Below are 24,697 nucleotides of genomic sequence, written 5' to 3'. Positions count from 1 at the left end.
TGGAATCGAATTTTGCGGATTTGAGAAGGTCAAAAGGTGAGGCATTGAGAGCTGCACAAAATAGCGTTCTAAAATCAATTTGGCATAAAATGCTTGTGCGACAAGTGCTATCTTGTCAACAAAAATTTGAATGAAACGAAAGGTTAAATTGGGTTTCAAAATTTCTCTAGCAACATTGCCATAATACAAGCTGTACGACATTCCCTGCGGTAAAGCGAAATTACTCGTGACAGCTCGTGCACATTTCCAAACCAATTTCCATCGAAGAAATTCATTATCCCACGTGCAAATTTACATCATTGAGCTCACAGCAGCAGTGAGAGCACGCGACTAAAATTGCTTCCTAAATCCCGGCACGTGTGTGCCATGATAGCTATGCACATACACACACTAAACACACTTCATCATCTTGCTGTTGGCACACACGAGTCGCGCGGGTCTCTTACATGGAAGTGCTTTCAGCGGGACAAATTTCACAAACAACTCTTGCGATTTTTTTTCCAATCTCTCTCTGCATGGCATTCAATGCAAATTACAGACTCATGTGAGTGAAAAGGAATTTTGCTACCATGTAAGCCAAGATTGGGTGCGGTGAAGGTAAATTGTAAATAATGTAACAGAAGAATTTCGTTCAAATGTAATAAACATCATTTTTAATTCTATAATGATTTCAATTTCTGGCCATTTTGGAACCGGTTACCGGTAGTCTCCAAGGGGATATGTCGGATGGTAGGGTTACTTTCATATTTCGGGAGTGTCCCCAAGGGGCCACCGGGAACCGGTTCCAGATTGGCCATGATGGGTCAACAAACAACGGCATAACCGTAGATTGACATATCTTTCAATTTCATGAAGTTTGATATGTCGGATGATAGGGTTTTTCTCATATTCGGGAAGTGTCCCCAAGGGGCCACCAAGAACCGGTTCCAGAATGGCCAAAATGGATCAGTGAACAACGGCATGACCATATATTGACGTATATTTCAATTTCATAAAATTTGATATGCAACATGATGGGTTATCAACAAAAAAATAAAGTTCACCGTTCATTGGGTACCCGGGAACCGATTCCAGGTTACCCGGAAGTGGCCACTGATACTCCAGAGTGGTTCTGGTAATCGTGTATTGTGTTTTTAGTAAGTTTTATGGATCAATTTCAACTATCATGAAAGTATTGGTATCACATATACGTGTAAAACAGTAAAACATGAACTTTTCGGATGTTCCGGGTTTCCGGAACCGGTAGGTCACCAGGCCCAGATATTAGGATTTGTGGTAAAATACAAGTAAACACCTGTCAAATTCAACCCGGAGCATCCTGATTGGTTGAAATTTGCCGGAGATACAGGTCGTCAAAATTGGGGTCTCAAAAAAGGTCTTTTTTCGGTTGTACCCGATTCCCGGTGGCCACAGTGACCAAATCCGGGTTCCCAGGTCTGTTTCGGAAAGGAGACGTAAGGTTTCAGTTGAGACCAAAAGAACCGTAATCGGTCAAAAACTGGATTTTTGACGATTTTTTAAAGTTTTAGGTCGAAAAGGACCCCAATACCCTACGTGTGATTTTTTTTAATACCAAGGGAAGGTTAAAATAACCAAATGAGTTTTCAAAGTTCTACTCAACTAACCCTACAACATTAAAAAAAACTTTTCGAAAATTTGCTCATCTTAAAAAACTATTTTCTGCTTCTTTAAATCACGATTTACACTTGAAATGGGCCAAATAATATCATTTAGCCCATATCTCAGCAATTAAAAGTCAGATAAATGTTCAAAAAAAATAAAAAATGATGTTTAAAAATGAATGGGATCATACCACTCCTATTCCAAAAGGAATCGAAAAATGGATCATTAGTGATGACATGTATTACCAGCATACTCTTATTTCAAGTAGTTTTGTATAATTCAGTTTATTTCAATACAAAAGCTATAACAATTAAATTAACCATAATTCCCATCACGATTAACCCTCTTAAATTCCGCTCAAGAAGCCTCCTCAAGAGTTAAAGGATAATCACTCTAAGGACGAAAATTCGCCGTGCCTGTCACGGCTACTTTCCATAATCTAATTTTAGTGTGCGACATCACACGTACGTTCACACACACACACACAAACACACAGGGTCGCGCGCGTGAAAATCATGAAATATTCATCGAGTGCTGCTCTGGCTCTGGGCGGATAATGTGGGTGGTGATGTTGGCACCCAGGACATTCCTCCAAGGATAAGCAAGCGGCAGCACTCCGCCAAGGAGCAAAGCATCAACATCATTATCTCCTACCCACGTGGGCGTGTGTGTGTGCGCGTTAGAAGGGTTTTTGATGTTTGTGGAAGGATTATGGTGATCGTCGGAGAATCAGCAAAAGGAACGAAAAATCTAATGTAATTTTGCATCATTTGTCGGTGGCTGCTTGCTTATTATTCTTCTGAGGAAACGGCATTCGAATGAGAGTTGATTCGAATTACCATTATGAGCAGACTGTTGCAATCACGGAATTATGTAAGAATCTTGTTTAACATAAAATAACCTGTTTTGACTGAAGCCAAACTATTGAATATTTCAGTTGCTTAAATTTTCAAGAATTCACCTTATAAAAGAGCATTGTTCCCTCCTTCGCGAGCAACTCGCTATAATCGACGTTTTGCGTGACCTTTCCGTGAATCGAAGTCAGTCGATAATATTACCTCGCGGCAGTCCACAGGACATTTCATCTATTTTGTTGTGCGCTTTTCTTCGAGGAATTTCATGATGTAATCTGGGTGGGACCGGCGACTGTTGTTTCTGCTGCAATTGAAAAGGTCTTCGGGTGGCAGTCTTGTAAGAACACCGGTTATAAGACCGTATTATGAATGAATCGTTTTGTGCTAACCTCATAACGGATGTTGTAATCGTTATAAAGATATTGAACCATTGTTATTATGCTTGCATTACTTATTTTGGTTATCCGCATCCGCGGTCAATTTTACAATAAAGCCGATACAGAGAAAATTTTCACAAGCCCACCCTTGGTTACTTCCCATCGTGCGGTCATTTTTATCTGTATTGGATATATCTCGTGACGGAGTTGCGATACGACACCTCTCATTTTTGAACAATTAAGAGCGATTTCACGAACAGGACATACCCCTTTGTATGGGACGTCGTTTGGACCTCACCAATCCATCTGAAATTTTCAGGGGTTGTTTGTACATATAAAACTAGCATCTGGCCAAAATATGAGCACTCTAGGTCAACGGGAAGTGGGGCAAATCGGGACACAAAGTTTGAAGTTTCAATAACGTCAAAAATTTTAAAAATGCTGTAACTTAGGCAAAATTCAATTTTATTTCGAAATTCAAAATGCGTCTGAAAGGGCTTGAAAATACAACAAAATGCAGGGTAGAGTATCCCAATTGGTTAAATCTAAAGGAAGTTATTGACATTTTAGTGAAAAATAGCACCATTTTCAAACTCAAATAAAAAAATGTTCCATCCAGATAACAACTCGGTTCGACCTGCAGCTTGAAGGGGATATTTGGGACTACCATCTGAGACTGAGAACGCTTTAGGTAAGGCAGTTAAATACATAAAACAGACACTTTTTCTTTTAGTGATTTTTTTGGTTGTAAATTTTTGACCCCTTAAATCCAATTTTCCGGTGATAATTTTATCTAATTCTTATTCCTGAGACAATTTCACAATAGAAACATACATAAAAATGTTTTTTTTTCATCCATTTAAAACCTTTAACAAATTAAAGAAAAATAAATCTTCGAATCACATTTTTAAAAAATCAAGTTCGTTTCCAAGGATACTCGAAAAAGGCAGCCTCTTTATTTTTTAACATATTTTTTTAAAGGGTTAAAATGCATGAAAATAAGCATTTTTATGTATGTTTCTATTGTGAAATTGTCTCAGGAATAAGAATTAGATAAAATTATCACCGGAAAATTGAATTTAAGGGGTCAAAAATTTACAACCAAACAAATCACTATAAGAAAAAGTGTCTATTTTAGTTGTTTAACTGCCTTACCCAAAACGTTATCAGTCTCAGATGGTAGTCTCAAATCTCCCCTTCAAGCTGCAGGTCGAACCGAGTTGTTATCTGGATGGAACATTTTTTTATTTGAGTTTGAAAATTGTGCTATTTTTCACTAAAATGTCAATTACTCCCTTTAGATTTAACCAATTGGGATGCTTTACCCTACATTTTGTTGCATTTTTCAAGCCCTTTCAGATGCATTTGGAATTTCGTAATAAAATTGAATTTTGCCTATGAGCATTTTTAAGATTTTTGACGTTTTTGAACCTTTAAACATTGTGTCCCGATTTGCCCCACTTCCCGTTGACCTAGAGTGCTCATATTTTGGCCAGATGTTAGTTTTATATGTACAAACAACCTCTGAAAATTTCAGATAGATTGGTGAGGAGGATGGGAGATGGGTATGATTTGCTCGTGGACTCGCTCTGAATGATTTGTTGCCTGAAATCTAGAGCAACATTTGATAAGTTTCATGTATCAGCTGTAAAAATGTTTATGCGCCCTTTTAAAATTTCGCTCCAGGAATGATGATGAATTGAAAATTTTGTGTCAAAGCGGTTTTATGTGAAGTTGCAAAATTACAAAAAAAAACTTTTTCATAAAAAAAATGTTTTAAATCCTCAGCCCATTTTTCAGTACTCAACTGTAAAAAACCGTGGTAAAATTTAATGTTCTTTTCAAATCTGGAATAACTCAAACATGATATTTTTGCATTCAGAACGAAGAATACATTTTATAATGTCGTGTTTTGCTAACCATAAAGCCTTGCAAAGTTAAAAAAAGACGAAATGATATGAAATAATACTTTCTGCGCTATTCAAAATTCAAAAAAATACATTAAATTTACCTTCCAATAAAGATTTTCGGCCTCAAAATTGAATCTAAGATTTCCTTAAGATAAATAAATATTTACAAATAAGCGAAATAAATTGAAAATCAACAAAAATGTAAATATTGATCTAAATGAAATCGTAAATTCAATCTTTTTGAGGCCGAAAAAAATGTAGGAAATGTGAAGAAAATGCTAAATAGTCGAAATCTGTAAAAATCTGGTGTAGATAATAATCAATCTTTATTCTGGATGACACTTAAAAAAATGTGGCTTGCCCAGATTTATCTGACAATCTGGTCAAGATCAAGAAATACCGCAATATTGCTGAAATCTAGAACAACATTTGAAAAGAGCGCATAAGCATTTTGACAGCTGCAACTGTTTGAATCTGCAAAGTGCTCTAAAAACTGCTGTCCTTATTCAGACTGTTGTCCTGATTCGCCCCAGTTGACGGTAGTTATTCAACGGAAATGCAAAAAATACACTGAAACCCCGATGGTTTGACACCAACTGTTGTCAAACGAACAGGGTCACTTTTTAGTTTTACATCCTCTTTACACAGAGCTCACACTTACTAACAAACGTTTTGTTTGATAGTATGTGTGAGTCACGAGTAAAAAGTGACAGTTCGAAAAAGTGACCAACCCAAAAAATTACCGCAACATGATTTCGCGCAAACCATCGATTGCTATACACCAAAAGCTTCGTTTTTGCACCAGGAACAATAATCCGATGAAAAAACGCACTGCACGGACTGGTGGCCGGAGTACAGGCCACCGGAAGATCCGGATTTTTAGAAAAAGTGTTAGATTATTCCAATTGTGATCTGATAAGCTTTCTTCTACCATGAATAGTCATGCAAAACAATCCTAGAATAATATTAAATGCCATAGGACCCATCGGAACCGGTTCCACCGATCTCCGGTGGCCACATCCGGAACCGTATTAGGAAACAGCGTAAACTAGTCATGCGACGTATCAAACTTCTTGATTTTGGATGGGGACATGAGTTATACACTCCTCTCTTAAAAACATGAAGTTTGATATGTCGCAAGAGTGGTTTCAGGAATTTGCCAAATATGATCTTCGGATGTGGCCACCGGAGAACCTGGGAACCGGTCACCGGAAGTAAAAATACATTTTAAGGATACTCTCCATCCAAAATCAAAAAGTTTGATACGTCGCATGACTAGTTTACGCTGTTTCCTAATGCGGTTCCTGATGTGGCCACCGGAGATCGGTGGAACCGGTCCCGATGGGTCTTATGGTATTTAATATTATTCTAGGATTGTTTTGCGTGACTATTCATGGTAGAAGAAAGCTTATCAGTTCACAATTGGATAAATCTGACACTTTTTCCAAAAATCCGGATCTTCCGGTGGCCTGTACTCCGGCCACCAGTCCGTGCAGTGCGTTTTTTCATCGGATTATTGTTCCTGGTGCAAAAACGAAGCTTTTGGTGTATAGCAATCGATGGTTTGCGCGAAATCATGTTGCGGTAATTTTTTGGGCCCTTTTTTCCCACTGTGCGGGGGTTGAGTGTATTAAGTTTTGAGATAAATGTTGCTCATTTAGTCAATCAACTCAATGCTACATATGTATACAGCAATTCCCCACGAAAACAGCATGGAAAAAAACTAAAGTGCTCGGATCGGGCTCGAAATGTTTCCAGGGGTTCCCTGACAGAAATCATTAGACCCGTATTTTTTTTGGCCATTAGGGTGACCTACACCGTGTTAGGGTGGTCCGAAAAAACCCAGTTGACTGCAGAAAAAACTACGGTTGTTGATACTCCATTAAATTTGTAATTTGTGAAACATTACTCTTCATACTTTTACTATTTTAAGAGAATTAAAACCTATCCCAAACGCTCTGAACAGCCTGTAGCTGTAGAGCCTTCTCATCATCGGATAATCTAGTGTCATCCTTTCTGGTGGGCAGCATCAACATCGTCTTAACGTCCAAGCACTTTTTCGAGGGCCGGATACCTTGACGTTAAAAATAAAACGTTTGGCGAAGCTTCTGATAAAGATGGCTAGCCAATTTTCCAGCAACGGCTACTTCACCTAAGTGATAACGTGAGAATGACGGTAAGATTATCCTTTTCCCACGTGCTGCTTATCTCATCGACGTGGCCACTTTGACATCCAAATGGTCAGCCCTAATGGAAGACTTTCCATTTCATGAGAAAATAAGGCTCTTCAGTAGTGGACGGTGTCGGTTGCTGGAAGGCTTACGAAATGGCTTTCCTCCTAAGCAAAGAGCAAGTTTTCGTGGAGAAGTTTCGAGAATAATCTTGAATTAAACTTGGCTTCTTAATTTTCTGTGATGTAACAGCGTGGAACGTCAAGAAGTTGTTGTTAGGTAAACATTTATGTCACAGTTATTTTAGCTTTCCTGAAGGTCTGAATCCCCTTGGCACCCATAAATATCAAGATTTACGAGGGAACCACCTAACTCAGGTAGTTAATAGCGATGCCAGCTTGACATTGTTTCCACGTTACTTATCTAGACTAGTTTTCGTCTAATGGCTTCCATACAAGCTCATATTGTATAAGGAATTCGTTCGTAATCTAGCATGTACGTGACAGAATCAAACAAAAATCCCTCATATCATTCTTACTACTATAACTGAAGCCTTTATTTCCCACCTGGTCACAAAAAAAAAAATTAAGCACACGTGCTCTAATTCCTGCGTTCCAGCACAATCGCATGCTTGAACGCCAGATGAAGCGTAATTCCCATGAGAAACTTCACATCCTCAAATCGTAGGTGCGTTCTCAGCCGGAAGTTCCGTACGATGTAGATCAGCATGATCTTGGCGTTGATCATGGCGTACCGTAGCCCGATACAGTTCCGGGATCCACCACTGAAAGGCAGATAGCCGAACGGATGCCGACCCTGGGATCGCTCCTCCGAGAAGTTCTCCGGATCAAACCGGTCCGCGTGCGGTCCCCAAATGTCCGCTCGGCGGTGAAGCTCGTAGAAGTTCATTATGAATATCGTATCTGGTGGGAAGCGAAATCCGTCCAGCTCGATCTCCTCCATGTTGCTCCGAGCAATCATCGGAGCCGGTGGAGCTACGCGCATGGTTTCCTTGAAAAACTTGTCCAAGAAGGTGAGATTTTTAAGGGTTTCCGGAGTTATGTCTACTTCTTCCGATGGTAGAACGGTCACAATCTCCGTTGCGAGTTTCTCCTGAAGGTCAGGAAAGATTGCGAGGAACAGACAGGCGTGAGCTACTCCATGTCCAACGGTGTCACTGCCCTGAAATCGGAAGAGGGTTAAAAGGTTGCTGACATCACAATGTTGTTACTTACAGCTGCTACAAACGTCATAATCTGATCACGCAAGTTTTGATCGTTCAGCTCATCATCACCGTCCATCTCGAGTACTTGATCGATAATAATTTTGCGTCTGAACTCGTGATCCTCCTTCGTCGAGATTGACTGGTTCTCAAGAGCTGCTCGCCGCTTGTCAATGGTATGCTTGGCGTAATCCAAGCAAAAGTGACGAGCTCGTTCCAGCTGCGTGTAGTTCTCCGTCCACCGATAGATTACATCGATGTAACTCAATGGATGAAAGATTCGAGTTGCAATTTTTCGGAGAAATCTGTGATTACAGAAATAAAAACATTAGCAAAACTACCATCTGCAAGAACTTCACACACAGTACACTTCCATGCTCTCCACAAACTGCTTGTTGTCAGCCTTTTCAAGCACATCTAGTCCCATTGATGTTGCGCAGATCATCTCCAACGTGCACTGCATTGTGTACGGTAGCACATCTACCGGAATACTCTCCGGACAGCACTTCATCCTATCCACCATCACCTGCGAGCACTTCCGAAAAGCCGGAATCGAGTCGTTCAGGAACCTGGTATTGAACGTCCTGTTCAGCACCTTCCGACTTGGCTTCCACACATCATCTGAAACATCGTGCAATCACTATATCAAACTCAAACAAACAACTCTTCACAACCCTTCTAACATTTAGCCGTCAGCAGTCCATTTCTCATGGAGAAAAAATCGTAGTAAAACGGCTTCTGCAAGCAGTTCGGGTCGGTAAGCACCCGCTGAACAAGGTCCGGATGGGCTACTCCTACGTACATCATCGGGCCAAGCCAACCCTTGACGAGGCGGTCCACCCGGAACACTCGGTTGAACCGCTCGAACTTTTCCTGCAGATCCGTTCCGCGGAACAAAAGTGCATTTCCTATGACGGGGTGATTTGGCCGGGCGGTCGGAATGGACGGGAAGCGGTGAAGTTTCTTCACGTAGTCCAGCAACGCTAGCAGGGCGGCGATCGCGAGCACGAGCAGCAGCAACATCTTGGAGGGTACTGACTGAGCTTTGGTGCGATGGAAAAAACTTACTCGAGTTATCGCGAAGTTCATTCAATGCTGTGGCGTAGAACAGAGTGTTGAGTCTACCCTGAATATCTGACTATAAAAACTAATGAAGAAGTGTGTGTTAAAACAAGGATGAATCTGAAAATAAGTTTTAGTTTTTTTTTGTTTTTTGTTTTTTTGTTTTTTGTTTTTTGTTTTTTGTTTTTTGTTTTTTGTTTTTTGTTTTTTGTTTTTTGTTTTTTGTTTTTTGTTTTTTGTTTTTTGTTTTTTGTTTTTTGTTTTTTGTTTTTTGTTTTTTGTTTTTTGTTTTTTGTTTTGTTTTTGTTTTTGTTTTTTGTTTTTTGTTTTTTGTTTTTTGTTTTTTTGTTTTTTGTTTTTTGTTTTTTTGTTTTTTGTTTTTTTGTTTTTTGTTTTTTGGTTTGTCCTTAAGCCCGATGTTTATTTTCATGTACAACGATTAAAAACACGTTGAATAACCATTTCTGATCACTTTTTGTTATTTTAATACAAAAAAAGTTGACAAGACAACATTTTTTCGGTGGATAAACTATGGTCCCATTGGAACGAGCTGTCAAGTAGAACCTTTTCTGTCAAGAAGGATATCCTCGCGGTCTTTCTTGATTTGTCAAAATTGATTTAAAAATCCATTTTAAACTCTTTGTGGTCGTACAATGAGTTATTTTGCTCAGAAAAACATGCTCAATCGTTGTGAACAATAATATCACCATTCTAAGCTTCATTTTAGGACTCAATTCGGGAACCACACATCAGAAATAGACGCGCAATACTTTAGGAAAACAATATTTTATAATGAATTAATTAATTTTTTTATACACAGAAAATTTCTGTTACAGTGTAAAATAAATTAGTGATTTCTTTTTTTCAAGAGATTGAAACTTTACAAGATAAAAATGAAATTCAGATTTTAAACTTTATTTTTTTACTACTTCGACCCTTGATTCTCTCTTTGTATTTATGTAGTATTTTTATTTTTACATAAAACATTCTTCAACCTCAATGTCACCCGGCTTACAGTTTAATTCAAGTCAGCGCCACGCAACGGTTCAACTTTTATTCTAAACAGAACGTGCGAAAGGGACCATCCATAAACCACGTGGAAACTGTATTGAAAATTCTATACCCCCCTCCCCCACCCCTCCCTTCCCCCACGTGGTCAATTTTCGATACACTAAAAACCTTCTTTGAATGGAGCCTGGAAAATTTCGAACTCCCCAATAAGTGGCCACGAGATTTATGGATGACTCCTTAGAACAAATAGATGTTTTTTTCATTATTTTATTTTAAATTTCAGCCCTTGTCCAACTCTCACACTCTACTCCTCGGCTCCAGCACCACCATGTGCTTGTGCAGCATGTCCAGCGTCACGCTCGAAGCGAACCTCAGCTCCTCAAACCGCAGCTCCGTCTTCAGCCTAAAGTTCCGCAAAATGTGAATCAGCATCACCTTGGTGTTGATCATGGCGTACTTCCAGCCGATGCAGTTCCGATAGCCGGAACTGAACGGCACAAACGCAAACGGGTGCCGTCCCTCGGTCCGTTCCGGCGCAAAGTTCTCCGGATCAAACTGGTGCGCGTTCGGTCCCCAGATGTCCTGCCGGCGGTGCAGCTCGAAGAAGTTGAGCGAGAGCGACGTTCCTTTGGGGATTCGGTGCCCGTCCAGCTCGATGTCGGCGGTGTTCTGACGACCCACGAGCGGACCCATCGGAGCGATCCGCATGCTTTCCTTCAGGAATTGGTCCATGAAGGGAAGGTCTTTGAGGGTGTCTGGGGTGATGGCGGGGCCGCCTGGTGGATGGAACGTGTCGATTTCCTCCATGAGACGGTCCTGGTGGTGGGGGAACATGGCCAGAAAGAGGCAGGTGTAGGCGACGGTGAAGCCTGAGGTGTCACTGCCCTGTGTAATGATAAGATTGGGTTGTAGGGTTGTGGGTTGGGGATTGTGAGGAACTACGAACCGCTATGATAATCGTGAGGATCTGCTCGCAGATATTCTCGTCGGTAAGCTGACCGTCGGTGTCCGCCATGGTGAGCAGCTGATCGATGAAGATCCTCGACGTACGGATGCCTTCCTCGGACTCCTCCTCGCGTGAGGTTCCTTTGAGCACCTCTTGACGCTCTTTGATGATCTTGACACAAAATTATGTTGATTAGTTGGTCATATGGTCAACGAACTTGGGCACATACTTTCAACGAGAATTCCGTCACAAACTTTCGAGCACGTTCCTCATCGACGTAATCCTGAGTAAAGCTGTAGATCAGATCCGAGAAGAGAAGCCCGTTGAACATTCGCTTTCCAACGATTACGAACAATCTGCAAGAAATTTTGCTTCAAAATCATCATCAAAACTCCCCTCACCTAATCTCACATTCTCAAACACTCCAGAAACTTTTCATTCTCGTCCCGAACGAGTACACTCGCCCCCAGGGTAGTCGCCAGGACCATCTCCAACGCACATCGTCGCGTGTACTCCGCAATATCCAGCGCAACCCCCTTGGGACAACTCTTCAACCGATCAACCATCATCAAAGCGCACTTCTCAAACAGTGGAACAAAGTCGTTCAGCGTTTTCACGTTGAACGTCGGGTTCAGCATCTTGCGGGCGGGCTTCCAGAAATCGTCTGCAACAGCGGAATCGAAACTTTATTATGCGTTACTCGCACTACAAACCAAATATCACAAACACTCCGCGGAAAAGATGCCCAACTTCAGCTTCAGAAATCGGTAGAACATGGGTCGATCGCAGCAGTTCGGGTCACACAGCACCTTCGAGATCAGATCCGGATGCAGCACCATGACGAACGGGCTCGGGCCAGCCCATGCCAGCTGTAGTCGGTTTTTGGCGCGGAACGCCCGATTGAACAGCTCGAACCGGTCCACCTTGGACTTGCCGGTGAACATGAGCACGTTGCCGATCAACGGGTAGCATTTCGGGACCGTCGGAAGGTTGTTGGTGATCCAGCTGAAGCGCACCTTATTCGCGTAGTCCAAGAACAGGAGCAGCAGCAACACTGCGAACACCACGAGTAGAACGAACATCTTCAGTTACGACCCGGCTACTGAAGCACTTTTTGCGTAAACAGCAAGCTTAAGTAGCACGTACTAAGACTATATCAAGTATTTTGGAAACATTTCTATCAAAAGTGAGAACGTTCAGCATGTACACTAGAGTGTTTTCAAAACACTCCAAAGTACTAACAGCATTTTACCGTTGATGAATTTGCCAAGCAGCTCCAACAAGCAATCCATTAGCGAAAGGCAACTCCTGAAGTTGTTTCAGTCAAAACTCATTGAATTACCTAGCGTTCCAGTTGGAAAATTCGCAAGAAAACACCACCTCCCACCCCATTACGAGCAGCGTCCTAGACATTAAACCCCGTAATTTCCCGAGCAGACGGAAATAAATTGGGAATAACATTGTTTGTTATTTGAAAATACTAGGCCAATAACATTTTATGTTATTTATAACAAGATTTGTTATTCGTCGTTATGATTTTTTTGTTATTGGATGGTTATTGTAATAACAGACTAATGACATTTTTAGTTATTCTTCGAACAAATCTTTGTTATTATTTTTTGTTATTTTAACAACTAATCCGATCATCCCAATAACAGTTGGAGGTATTCTTCCATAACAAAAAATGTTATTCCAAAGTTGTGTTGGGTCTCAACCAATATCAGACCAATAACAAATTTTGTTATGATAACATAAACTGTTATTAAAGCCTTATGCAAAAATGGATTTTTCAAGAAGATTCCATAACACTTTTTGTTATTTTAACAGTATTTGTTATTGAAATGGCATGAATTTTGTTATTACCAACTGCCCGGGTTAGCAGCAAATCCAATTTTCCTACCTTTGTCCCCTCCCGTAATGGCATCCAACCCACTTCGACCCCTTCCTCCGGGTGGTGCTGCTATGTCGGGGGAGTCACTTTTCGGTTACCACAAGCCAGGACTAACTTTTAATTTGATTTTATCAGGGGCGGGATATTTCCGACCGTGGCCAGGAAAATCGCGGGAATGGGTCGAACGGAGGATAAAAACGGGTTCTATTAATGGACCTTGATTGGGATAGTGTTTTTCGAAACAATGTTAAACATTGCTAGTTTTGAGAAAGATTTTAAGTGGAAAATCAATCAGATCTTTATTTAATTGTCAACCATTAATAACCATTTGTTTTGATAGCCAAATCATGTTTTTATTTCAACTTTTAAAAGTTATTAAACTAATAAACCACTTTTAGCTCACCACTAGCTATACAGTCCAGACTCGATTATCCGAAGTTCGATTACCCGAAGGTTTGTATGGGACTTCGGATAATCGAATCATGACTATTTTTTTTCATATGTTTTTTTTTCTTTTATCATCAAGTTCGAGTTATGGGACCCCATTTTAATCAAATCTGAATATTTGATGGCATTATAAATCAAAAAATGCATTTTTGTTTTCAATATTTCAGCCCGGCCATTTTGGCCGCCATCTGCGGTTTAAAAATTCTAAATCACTTTAACGGTAGTTTACGGGTTATATTTAAGCTCGACAATCAAAAATTAGACCAAATTTTTTTTTCATGATTCGATTATCCGGAGTGAAATTTTTCAGTGGCCTCCGGATAATCGAGTCTAGACTGTAGCACAGACCTTAAGTAGTTTGTGGCTATTGCTTACCCTTCTATTAAGAGTCCACTGAACCAAAATGCGCATTTTGATCGAAAGTATAGGTTTTACGTAATAAGGACACCGCCTCAACGTGATACGAACGATGATGGTTTCACAATTAAGGCACAACAACATGCCCTTGAAGCAGCCGATTTGTAGTAGTAACGATTCAGCCTGTTACAAAACGTTTTTTAAAGGTTGAAACCCTGAACCAATCGTTGCACAGTGGGAAAAATTGAGGCAAAAACCGGACTCAATTGTTGCCGGTCAATTAGAACTTTCGACCAAGACTTTTAATTTGTGAAAAATTCCGAGGAATCGATTGGTAATGGTGAGAATCCGTGGAAATTTGCGTAAGGCCCGTTTAAGACCGATTTAAACAGTTTTTTTTTGCTGTTTTTTTAGTTTTGAATATGTTGCTGAAATGTTCAATGCTTTGACATAGCTCTTACGTGAAAAATTCCGAGGAATCAATTGATGAGAGTGAGAGTCCACTGTGCGTTGCAAGAAATTTCCTTGCGAACAGAAAAAATCAATTTTCTTTTGGATTATTTTCTTAAATGCTTTGTTTATTTTTTTTTTCATTGCTAGCGATCAAGGTGAATTTTCAAATTTAATTGAAAATAAAATTGTATTAAAAATGTAAATACAAGCCATGGCTTCAACCCTTCAACGAAAAAAAGTGTTTTAAAATGCATTAAACATCTGTCCACTTGCTTTACAATCATTCGTTTAGAAAATTTCTATGTATTGAAGGGGTTTCTTTTTTGCGATAAAACAAAAGTATTAGCTTTCATGTACATCGGAACTTAATAAAAATTGAAAATATTTTCAAACGAGTCAAAACTTGCTAAATGTGATTTTCAATACAGAAAAATGCATTTTTGCAATTCCGTCGTGAAACTACTTACTTTTCCTGTCATTCTTGAACGACGAAATAACCTACTTTTCTGTACCAAAAATAACAGAATCGAATAGCAACACTTTTCAAAATAAATGCTGAAAAGTTCTACTTTTCAGCACTCAAATGGGTGCTGAAAAGTTGAACTTTTCAGCACTTGTTTCGGAAAGTAACACTTTTTATTTATTTTTTTGATTTAAACGATTTATTGACAAAATGCATGAAAATTCGACTTAAAATTTCACTCAATGTTTTTCGAAATTGCAAAAAATGTTGTATGGAACTCGTTGCAAAACTTGATTTTTTCAGCACTCGTCGTATTCATCCAACTCGGTGAACCTCGTTGGATAAATGTACGACTCGTGCTGAAAAAATCCTTTTTTTGCAACTTGTTGCATAAACTACTATTTGGAGTGTTAACAGTTGATTAAACTCCTTTTTTAAATTAAAATTCTTAACTAAATATTTCGGAATTTTTTGTATGAAATCAAATGGGGTGCCCTATGTTGCAGAGTGCATAATTGGCAAAGTGAGCGCGTGGTCGTAAAAAATATTCGGAAAGAAAAGTGATTTTTTGTGATTTTCAAAGCCCTTCCTATATCATCGTTGATTGGAAGGCACGGCGTTTAAATTTTTCGAATAAGGTTTAATTTTCTTGCGGTAAAAAAGCCATTTCTATATAATGATCGAAAGACGCACTGACAATTGAGTTAATAGTGGAGCAAAATAACTGTGTGTGAGTGATTTTGTGTGTTAACCAGAAAGACCTTCCCATAGCATCGTTGCTCGGAAAGCTCGCCGACGGGTCTGTTATGAAAGTCCTCCCCATAGCGTCGTAGCTCGGGAGGCATCGAAAAGCCAATACCTTATCCTACTAACCCAAAAAAAATTAATCACGTGATGCTTGAAGGAGATGATGTGGATTCAACGGTCTCAAGCGGTATCAACAAGTATATAGCGAAAAACTTTGTGCTCATCAATCTGCAACTTCAACTATCGGACTAACATTCCTCTCTTTCGTTGAACTGCAGGCTTCTTGGGAGGGCGCCGGTATTGACTAATAAAGTAGGGATCTTCAGGGGTTAAACAGTGAACGGATAGTTGGCTCCCACTGATCACTTTTGATTCATTGTTTAACTTCAGCTGATCTGTCAATAACGGAGTAGCAGCTCATTGGCAGTCAACCATGCTCATGCTCATGCTCAATCAAATCGGGTGCCCTATGTTACATAGAAATCCCTTTGACACCAAATTTCCATACCATCACTATTCAGGCTTCAAATGATTGAAAAACACGTATTTTTTCGAATGTTCGAAAATGAAAGGGGTCGTACGCCCCTCCGTCAAGAGACATCAAAAAATGGAGCTCAGATTCGTGATCAGTTACCAAAATGACCCAAATTTCAAATTCTTCAAATTTCACGCAAATCGAAAAGGATTAGGGCAACTTTTTCCGATTTCGTTTTAGTTGGCGGAGAATTGCCCTTTTTCAAAAGGCTTTCCAGAAAATACTTCGTAAAATGGTGGTATGTATTCAAAAAGTACTATTTAAAAAATAAAATTCAAGTTCAAAAGGTTACAAAAGGACCACCCATTTCTCTTTATTTTCAACAATAATTCAAGGATCATAAAAGTATTATCGAACACCTCTTTTTCCTCTTACTGCCAAAGTTATTTTTATACCCACTCCATTATTGCTCAGTGAGCCATGTCCACCAGACAAAAACAAAAAAAAGAACCCAAGAGTGATAAAGCGTTCGATCGATTTCTGTTGCATGACTCCAAAAGCGTTCGAGGGGCGCCAGTTAGATAGAGTTCTAAAACAAAAGCTCACCCATAAAGCGATCTGTTAGCGGTGAAAGGAAATAAGCCGAACCGAACCGCATTTTCGTTTGTGGTGATATTGTTTGCTAGGGCGATTTATATGTTCTTTTGCGGGGTTGATCCAAAAATAGTCCTCCCCCCAATAATCGAGCAGCAAAAAGGGCATCAAAAAGGACTAAGCCAAAACGGTCTAATGGTGCACAAAGAAGGGCAATAACTAGGAGATGTTATCACCGGGATAAAAACAGAAGAATAATTAAATTTGGGCCACCGAGTGGGGGTGTAGATGGCGTTTACCTATTGTGTAACGTAATGGAGCTACAGAAAATTAGTAAGCTTTGAAGTTCAATTTAATTTGTGTCTTTTAATTGAAATACGCAACTTTTGCTACCCTAACATCGCTGAAATTTTCAAGTTATCACAGTTTTAGTGAAAAAAGTCGATTTTTTGCGGTTTTCGTCATTTTCCCATCTGCGCGTCGAAAAACTAAGTTTTTATTTTTGAAAATCGTATCGAAGAAAATTGAAATCTAACTTCATCATTTTTTGATATGTTATGTAAAATTTTCCGAGGAATCAGGTAAAAATATTTGGTCCCGAGACCTTCATAACAGCATTTTAAGTTTTCATACGACCTTTTCAAATGTAAAGCTAGATTTTTTTTAGCCAAACTAATCACTTTTCTTTTGCGTCTAGGACAGCTTGAATCGGATTGAATGGCACGGAGATATGATTTTTGAAAAAAGTGATTTTTGCGAAAAATGAAGAAAATGGCCATTTTTCGGACCACCCTAATACGGCGTAGGTTTTTTTGTCGAATCATGCTGTTTTCGTGGAGAATTGCTGTATAACGGAATTTTGTCATACATTTCGAATGCAAAAAAAATTTTGAAAATGCTTAAATTTTCGCAAAACTACGTATCAAACGATCGGAATTTTGTTATGCATTTCGAATGTAATTAAAACATTTTTTGAAAATACTCAAAATTTTCAGTAAACTACGTATTTTCAAAAAAAAAAAATGCTCAAAATATCAGGTTTTTTAAATATGGTTATTAAACGATCGGAATTTTGTAATGCATTTCGGAAGTAATAAAAACATTTTTTTTGAAAATACTCAAAATTTTCCCAAAACTACGTTTCGTCATACATTTCGAATGTAATAAAAACAGTTTTTGAAAAATCTCAGAAAAAATCATATAACTACGTATTTAAAAAAAAAACTCAAAATATCATTTTTTTTTAAATATGGGTATAAAACGATAGGAATTTTATCATTAATTTAAAATGTAATTAAAATTTTTTTTCTAATTTAAAATGTCCACAAAACTACGTATTTTTGAAAAAAAAAATACTCAAAATCAAAGTTTTTCCAACATGGGATCAAACCATCGGGATTTTTCCAAACATTTCGAATTCAAAGACAACATTTTTTGAAAATATTAAAAATTTTCTCAAAACTTCGTATTTAAAAAAAATACTTTAAATTTCAGTTTTCACGGTATGAGTATCAAATGATCGGGATTTTTTTTAATACATTTCGAATGTTAAGACAACAATTTTTGAAATAACTTAAATTTTTTACAAAAAAATTGAGTATTTTTTTCGAAATTACGAAGTTTTGTGAAAATTTACATTCGAAATGAAGGAAAAAATTCCGATCATTTGATACCCATATGGTGAAAAACTGAAATTTTGAGTATTTTATTGAATACGTAGTTTTCTGAAAAAATGAGTATTTTCAAAAAATGTTTTTTTTTTTTTTAATTTATATTTATTCAAATTTCTTTTCCATGTACATTCATTCAGTTAAAATATTATTGAGTGTCCAATCACAAACGATGACTTTTCACCTCAATTTTAAATACTAGCAACTTTCATTTATTCATGAAATATTGTAGCTTTCGCTATTCAGTGATTTCAAATGTAGGAGGTCCTACATGTACAAAAGGGAAAAGGGATACCTTAAAACTAACTTATAAACTATATAAAGAGCGGATCAATGCAGCTGAAGACTGCAATGATTTTTGTCGAAATGCATCAATTATCTTATTGGACATAACATCCAAAGTGTCAACTTCGGCTAATTGATGAAGTTCACTGGTGCTGAACCAGGGAGGAAGTTTCAGAATCATTTTCAGAATTTTGTTCTGAATCCTCTGAAGTTTTTTCTTCCTGGTTAAGCAACAGCTTGTCCAGATCGGCACAGCATAAAGCATGGCAGGTCTGAAAATTTGTTTATAAATTAACAGTTTATTCTTGAGACAAAGTCTAGAATTCCTGTTTATAAGTGGATACAAACATTTAATATATTTGTTACATTTAACCTGGATACTTTCAATGTGATCCTTGTAAGTAAGGTTTTTGTCAAAACCAAGTCCAAGATATTTCACTTGATCCTCCCACTTTAAATTTACCTCATTCATCTTTATAATGTGATGACTTTTTGGTTTAAGAAAATCAGCCCTTGGTTTGTGAGGGAAAATAATAAGTTGAGTTTTGCAGCATTTGGAGTAATTTTCCATTCTTTCAAATAAGAATTGAAAATATCCAAGCTTTTTGTAATCTTCTTGTGATGACACGAAGGCTTCTGCCTTTGGCGGAGATGCTTGTGTCATCAGCAAAAAGTGATTTCTGACATCCTGGGGGCAAATCAGGCAAGTCAGAAGTAAAAATATTGTATAAAATTGGACCCAAAATGCTTCCTTGAGGGACGCCAGCACGTACAGGTAGTTGATCAGATTTGCTATTCTGATAACATACCTGCAGAGTACGATCCGTCAAATAATTTTGAATAATTTTCACGATATAAATCGGAAAATTAAACCTTTTCAATTTCGCAATCAAACCTTTATGCCAAACACTGTCAAATGCTTTTTCTATGTCTAGAAGAGCAGCGCCAGTAGAATAGCCCTCAGATTTGTTGCTTCGAATTAAATTTGAAACTCTCAACAACTGATGAGTAGTTGAATGCCCAAGGCGAAATCCAAACTGCTCATCAGCGAAAATTGAATTTTCATTAATGTGCGTCATCATTCTATTAAGAATTATTCTTTCGAATAATTTACTAATAGATGAAAGCAAACTAATGGGCCGATAGCTTGAGGCTTCAGCAGGATTTTTATCCGGTTTCAAAATCGGAATTACTTTGGCATTTTTCCAACTACTGGGAAAATATGCCAATCAAAACATTTGTTGAAAATTTTGACCAAGCTACTTAAAGTTGCTTCTGGTAATTTTTAATTAAAATGTAAAAATGCCATCCTCACCAGGGGCTTTCATATTTTTAAATTTTTGATAATAGATTTTATTTCATTCAGATCCGTATTAAAAACTTCATCTGATGAAAATTCTTGTTCAACAATATTCTGAAATTCTATTGAAATTTGATTTTCAATAGGACTCAAAACATTCAAGTTGAAATTATGAGCACTCTCAAACTGCTGAGCAAGTTTTGAGCTTTTTCCCCATTAGTTAATAGAATATTATCACCATCTTTTAAAGAAGGGATGGGTTTTGAGGTTTCTTAAGAACCTTTGAAAGTTTCCAAAAGGTTTGGAATAAGGTTTAATTTGTTCGACATCTCTTGCGAACTTTTCATTTCGCAGGAGAGTGAATCTGTGGTCAATAACCTTTTGCAAATCTTTTGAATTCGCTTCAGTGCAGGATCACGAGAACGTTGATACTGTCTTCGGCGAACATTTTCAGACGAATCAGAAGCTGAAGATCGTCATCAATAATGGGAGAATCAAATTTGACTTGGACTTTAGGAATAGCAATATTCCTAGCATCCAAAATTGCATTAGTTAAAGATTCCAAGGCTGAATCAATATCAGCTTTGGTTTCTAAAACAAAATCATGATTTAAATTATTCTCAATATGATGCTGATACCTGTCCCAATTAGCTTTGTGGTAATTAAACACAGAACTATTGGGTCTGGTAACTGCTTCATGAGAAAGTGAAAAAGTTACTGGAAGATGATCAGAATCAAAATCAGCATGAGTCACTAAAGGACCACAATACTGACTTTGATTTGTCAACACCAAATCAATTGTTGATGGATTTCTAACAGAAGAAAAGCAAGTTGGCCCATTCGGGTATAAAACCGAATAAAGACCAGAAGTGCAATCTCTGAACAGAATTTTACCATTGGAATTTACTTTTGAATTATTCCAAGATTGGTGTTTGGCATTAAAATCACCGATGATCAAAAATCGAGATCTATGCCGAGTAAGTTTATTCAAATCCCCTTTGAAATAATTTTTATTTTCTCCAGTGCATTGGAATGGCAAATATGCAGCTGCAATCATAATTTTCCCAAAAGAAGTTTCAAGTTCAATGCCCAAACTTTCAATAACTTTTAACTTAAAGTCACGTAACGTGCTATAAGTCATACTACGGTGGATAACTATTGCAACTCCACCGCCATTTCGATTCATTCGGTTATTAGTTATAACTTTATAATCTGGATCACTTTTCAAATAAGTGCCAGTTTTTAAAATGTTTCGGTTATAACAGCAACATGCACGTTATGAACTCGTAAAAGTTGAAAAATTCATTTTCTTTCGCTTTTAAAGAGCGAGCATTAAAATTCATAATATTGATGGAATTACTTAGATCCATGATTAAACTTCAGGGTAAGAACAACATCATTCGCAAATTTTAATCCAATCTGGATTGCTTCCATCATGGATGTAGCATTACTCATTGTTTGAATCAAACCAAACAGTGAGTTTTGCAAAAAGTCATTTTTCAAACGTAACATCGCCGAGATCAGAAGATCCCAAAGCGTTGCCAGCAGAAAAATTTTCAAATGAGATTTGAGGTACCTGCCCAATTTCAGAAAGATTGGTAGAGGATTTAAAATTCGTGGATGAACCCGAACCCGAAACGACGTTAGCATAAGAAATGCCATTGTTGTTACCTAACTTTTCCACGGTAGGGGTATTTCTAGAATTGTTCGAGTGAGACAGCACGAACGTTTGATTTAAAGATGCAGGTACAACCTGACTTTGAGAAAATTTCGGTTTGGATTTCGGCTGATGCTTAGCACGAGAATCCAAAACCTTTTTCTGATGGGGCAATCCCAGAAATTTGATTTGTGATTTCCACCACAATTTGCACATTTAAATTGGGTGACTTCTTTCACGGGACAATTGTCCTTGTCGTGAGAAGAATCCCCGCAAACCATGCATTTTGGAACTATGGCGCAATGATCAGTACCGTGACCGAATGCCTGGCAATGCCGGCACTGGGTCAGATTCTGGCCATTACCGCCATGTTTCTTAAAATGCTCCCACTTTACCCGTACATGGAACAAAAACTGAACTTTGTCCAAAAGTTTCAAATTGTTGATTTCATTTCTGTTGAAATGAATCAGATAAAATTGTGAAGTCAAACCAAAGCGAGAAATATTCCCGTTTGATTTTTCTTCATTGGTATTACTTGGGATGGGGCAAAGCCAAGCAACACCTTAAGTTCGTTTTTGATCTCATCCACCGACAAGTCGTTGGAGAGACCTTTCAAGACCGCCTTGAATGGCCGAGCATTCTTGGTCTCATACGTGTAGAAATTGTGTTTGTGGTTTTCAAATAACCAACAAAAGTTTGGTGATCTTGTAAAGATTCCGTCAACAAGCGACATTCTCCTCTTCGACCAAGCTGGAACGAAACTTTCAAATTGCAAGTTTCCTTGCAATTCTTCAGTTGCGTTCGAAAGCTGGCCAAATCGGAGACGGAAGTCACTACAATTGGCGGTGCCTTTACTCGTTTCTCGACGGCAGAAGGCTCAGTACGAGGAGAAGGTTCCTTGTCATCAGTTTCGGATAAAACACCGAAACTGTTTGTCAATGGAATTGGAGGATTGACCTCACATTCAGAATCAGAATCAGACCTCAGAAGATGCTGTTTTCTTTTTCTGTTTCCGTTAGCCGGTTTAGCGTTCAAACGCTTCACCGACGTAACGACCAAATCTTCAGAAGATTTGCGTTTACCTTTGTTTTGACGCATTTTGCAAGCAAAGTTCTCTTAAAAAGATGGCTTCGTTTGTAAAATACAACAAAATTTCAGGTGGGGATAGTCTTGAAAAGACTGTTTAGAATTTTGGAAAATAACTCAGGTAGTCTTTAAAAAGACTGTGAATTTTGTTTTGAAATAACTCTGAGCTTAGGTAGTAAAAAATACCGCAGCTCTAGTGTCCGTTCACCACGAAGGTTCGCAAGACACTGATTTTCAAAAAATGTTGTTATTGGGTAATTCTCTACCAACTCACACGAAATCGGGAAAAGTTGCCCCGACCCCTCTTCGATTTGCGTGAAACTTTGTCCTAAGGGGTAACTTTTGTCCCTGATCACGAAACCGAGGTCCGTTTTTTGATATCTCGTGACGGAGGGGCGGTACGACCCCTTCCATTTTTGAACATGCGAAAAAAGAGGTGTTTTTCAACAATTTGCAGCCTGAAACGGTGATGAGATAGAAATTTGGTGTCAAAGGGACTTCTATGTTAAATTAGACGCCCGATTTTATGGCGTACTCAGAATTCCGAATAATCGTATTTTTCATCGAAAAAAACACTAAAAAAGTTTTAAAAATTCTCCCATTTTCCGTTACTCGACTGTAAAAATTTGGAACATGTCATTTTATGGGAAATTTAATGTACTTTTCGAATCTACATTGTCCCAGAAGGGTAATTTTTTCATTTAGAACAAAATTTTTCATTTTAAAATTTCGTGTTTTTTCTAACTTTGCAGGGTTATTTTTTAGAGTGTAACAATGTTCTACAAAGTTGTAGAGTAGACAATTACAAAAATTTTGATATATAGACATATGGGGTTTGCTTACAAACATCATGAGTTATCGCGATTTTACGAAAAAAAGTTTTGAAAAAGTTACTTTTTGCGTTTCTCTTTGTTTCGTCGTCCGTGTCTGTCGCGGGTGACCATGAATGGCCATGATCAACGACGACCAACTTATTCAAAACTTTTTTTTCGTAAAATCGCGATAACTCGTGATGTTTATAAGCAAACCCCTTATGTCTATATATCAAAATTTTTGTAATTGTCTGTTCTACAACTTTGTAGAACATTGTTACACTCTAAAAAATAACCCTGCAAAGTTAGAAAAAACACGAAATTGTAAAATGAAAAATTTTGTTCTAAATGAAAAAATTACCCTTCTGGGACAATGTAGATTCGAAAAGTACATTAAATTTCCCATAAAATGACATGTTCCAAAATTTTGTACAGTCGAGTAACGGAAAATGGGAGAATTTTTAAAACTTTTTTAGTGTTTTTTTCGATGAAAAATACGTTTATTCGGAATTCTGAGTACGCCATCAAATCGGGCGTCTAATTTTACACAAAAGTCCCTTTGACACCAAATTTCTGTGTCATCACCGTTTCAGGCTGTAAATTATTGAAAAACACCTCTTTTTTCACATGTTCAAAAAATGGAAGGGGTCGTACCGCCCTTCCGTCACGAGATATCAAAAAACGGACCTCGGATTCGTGATCAGGGACAAAAGTTACCCCTTAGGACAAAGTTTCACGCAAATCGAAGAGGGGTCGGGGCAACTGCTGTGTGAGTTGGCGGAGAATTACCCTATTACATTTGAAAAGTATGAAAAAAATCCGATTACTTGATACCCATATCGTAAAAAAACTAAAATGTTGAGCATTCTTTCGAAAATGCGTAGTTTTGTAGAAATTTTGAGTATTTTCAAGAAAAAAATTGTCATTTTATTCGAAATGTATGAAAAAGTCTCGATCGCTTGATACCCATATTGTAAAAACTGTTATTTTGAGTATTTTTTTCGCAAATAGGTGGATTTCAGAATATTTGAGTATTTTCAAAGAAAAAATTAAATAAGATTCGAAAATAATGAAAAAAAAATCGATTATTTGATACCCATATTGCATTAAAAATTATTTTGATGGTTTTTTATAGAAAAAAATGCATTTTCAAAATACAGGAAAAATGCGAACTTTTGTGAAAATTTTCATGTAATGAATAGCTGCCATGCTAAGAGGAACAAAAAGTGGCGATGCAGATCAACCGCGAGGTCCTGCTGCTAGAAATCGAATCCGAGATTGATA

The 24,697-nt window shown here is 37.9% G+C and overlaps 2 protein-coding genes across 2 annotated transcripts; both read right to left on the bottom strand.

Annotated features, from left to right (window-relative positions):
* Positions 1-7,535: 7,535 nt before the first annotated feature.
* LOC6042035 (cytochrome P450 4C1) lies at positions 7,536-9,180 on the bottom strand. Its single transcript, XM_038260776.1, has 4 exons — positions 8,841-9,180; positions 8,526-8,778; positions 8,171-8,462; positions 7,536-8,117 (listed from the first exon to the last, which is right to left on the bottom strand). Exons 1-4 carry the CDS (start codon positions 9,178-9,180, stop codon positions 7,536-7,538), a joined length of 1,467 nt encoding a protein of 488 aa, XP_038116704.1.
* Positions 9,181-10,519: 1,339 nt separating this feature from the next.
* Positions 10,520-12,258, bottom strand: LOC6042036 (cytochrome P450 4C1). The gene is made up of 5 exons (XM_038260775.1): positions 11,904-12,258; positions 11,588-11,840; positions 11,406-11,532; positions 11,177-11,347; positions 10,520-11,115 (listed from the first exon to the last, which is right to left on the bottom strand). Exons 1-5 carry the CDS (start codon positions 12,256-12,258, stop codon positions 10,528-10,530), a joined length of 1,494 nt encoding a protein of 497 aa, XP_038116703.1. The 3' UTR covers positions 10,520-10,527.
* Between the last annotated feature and the right edge of the window lie 12,439 nt (positions 12,259-24,697).

This window comes from Culex quinquefasciatus, chromosome 3 (genome assembly GCF_015732765.1).
Source record: "Culex quinquefasciatus strain JHB chromosome 3, VPISU_Cqui_1.0_pri_paternal, whole genome shotgun sequence".
NCBI classification, from domain to species: domain Eukaryota; kingdom Metazoa; phylum Arthropoda; class Insecta; order Diptera; family Culicidae; genus Culex; species Culex quinquefasciatus.
The sequence above is the reverse complement of the archived record's forward strand: the minus strand, read 5'-3'. Positions and strand labels throughout refer to the sequence as shown.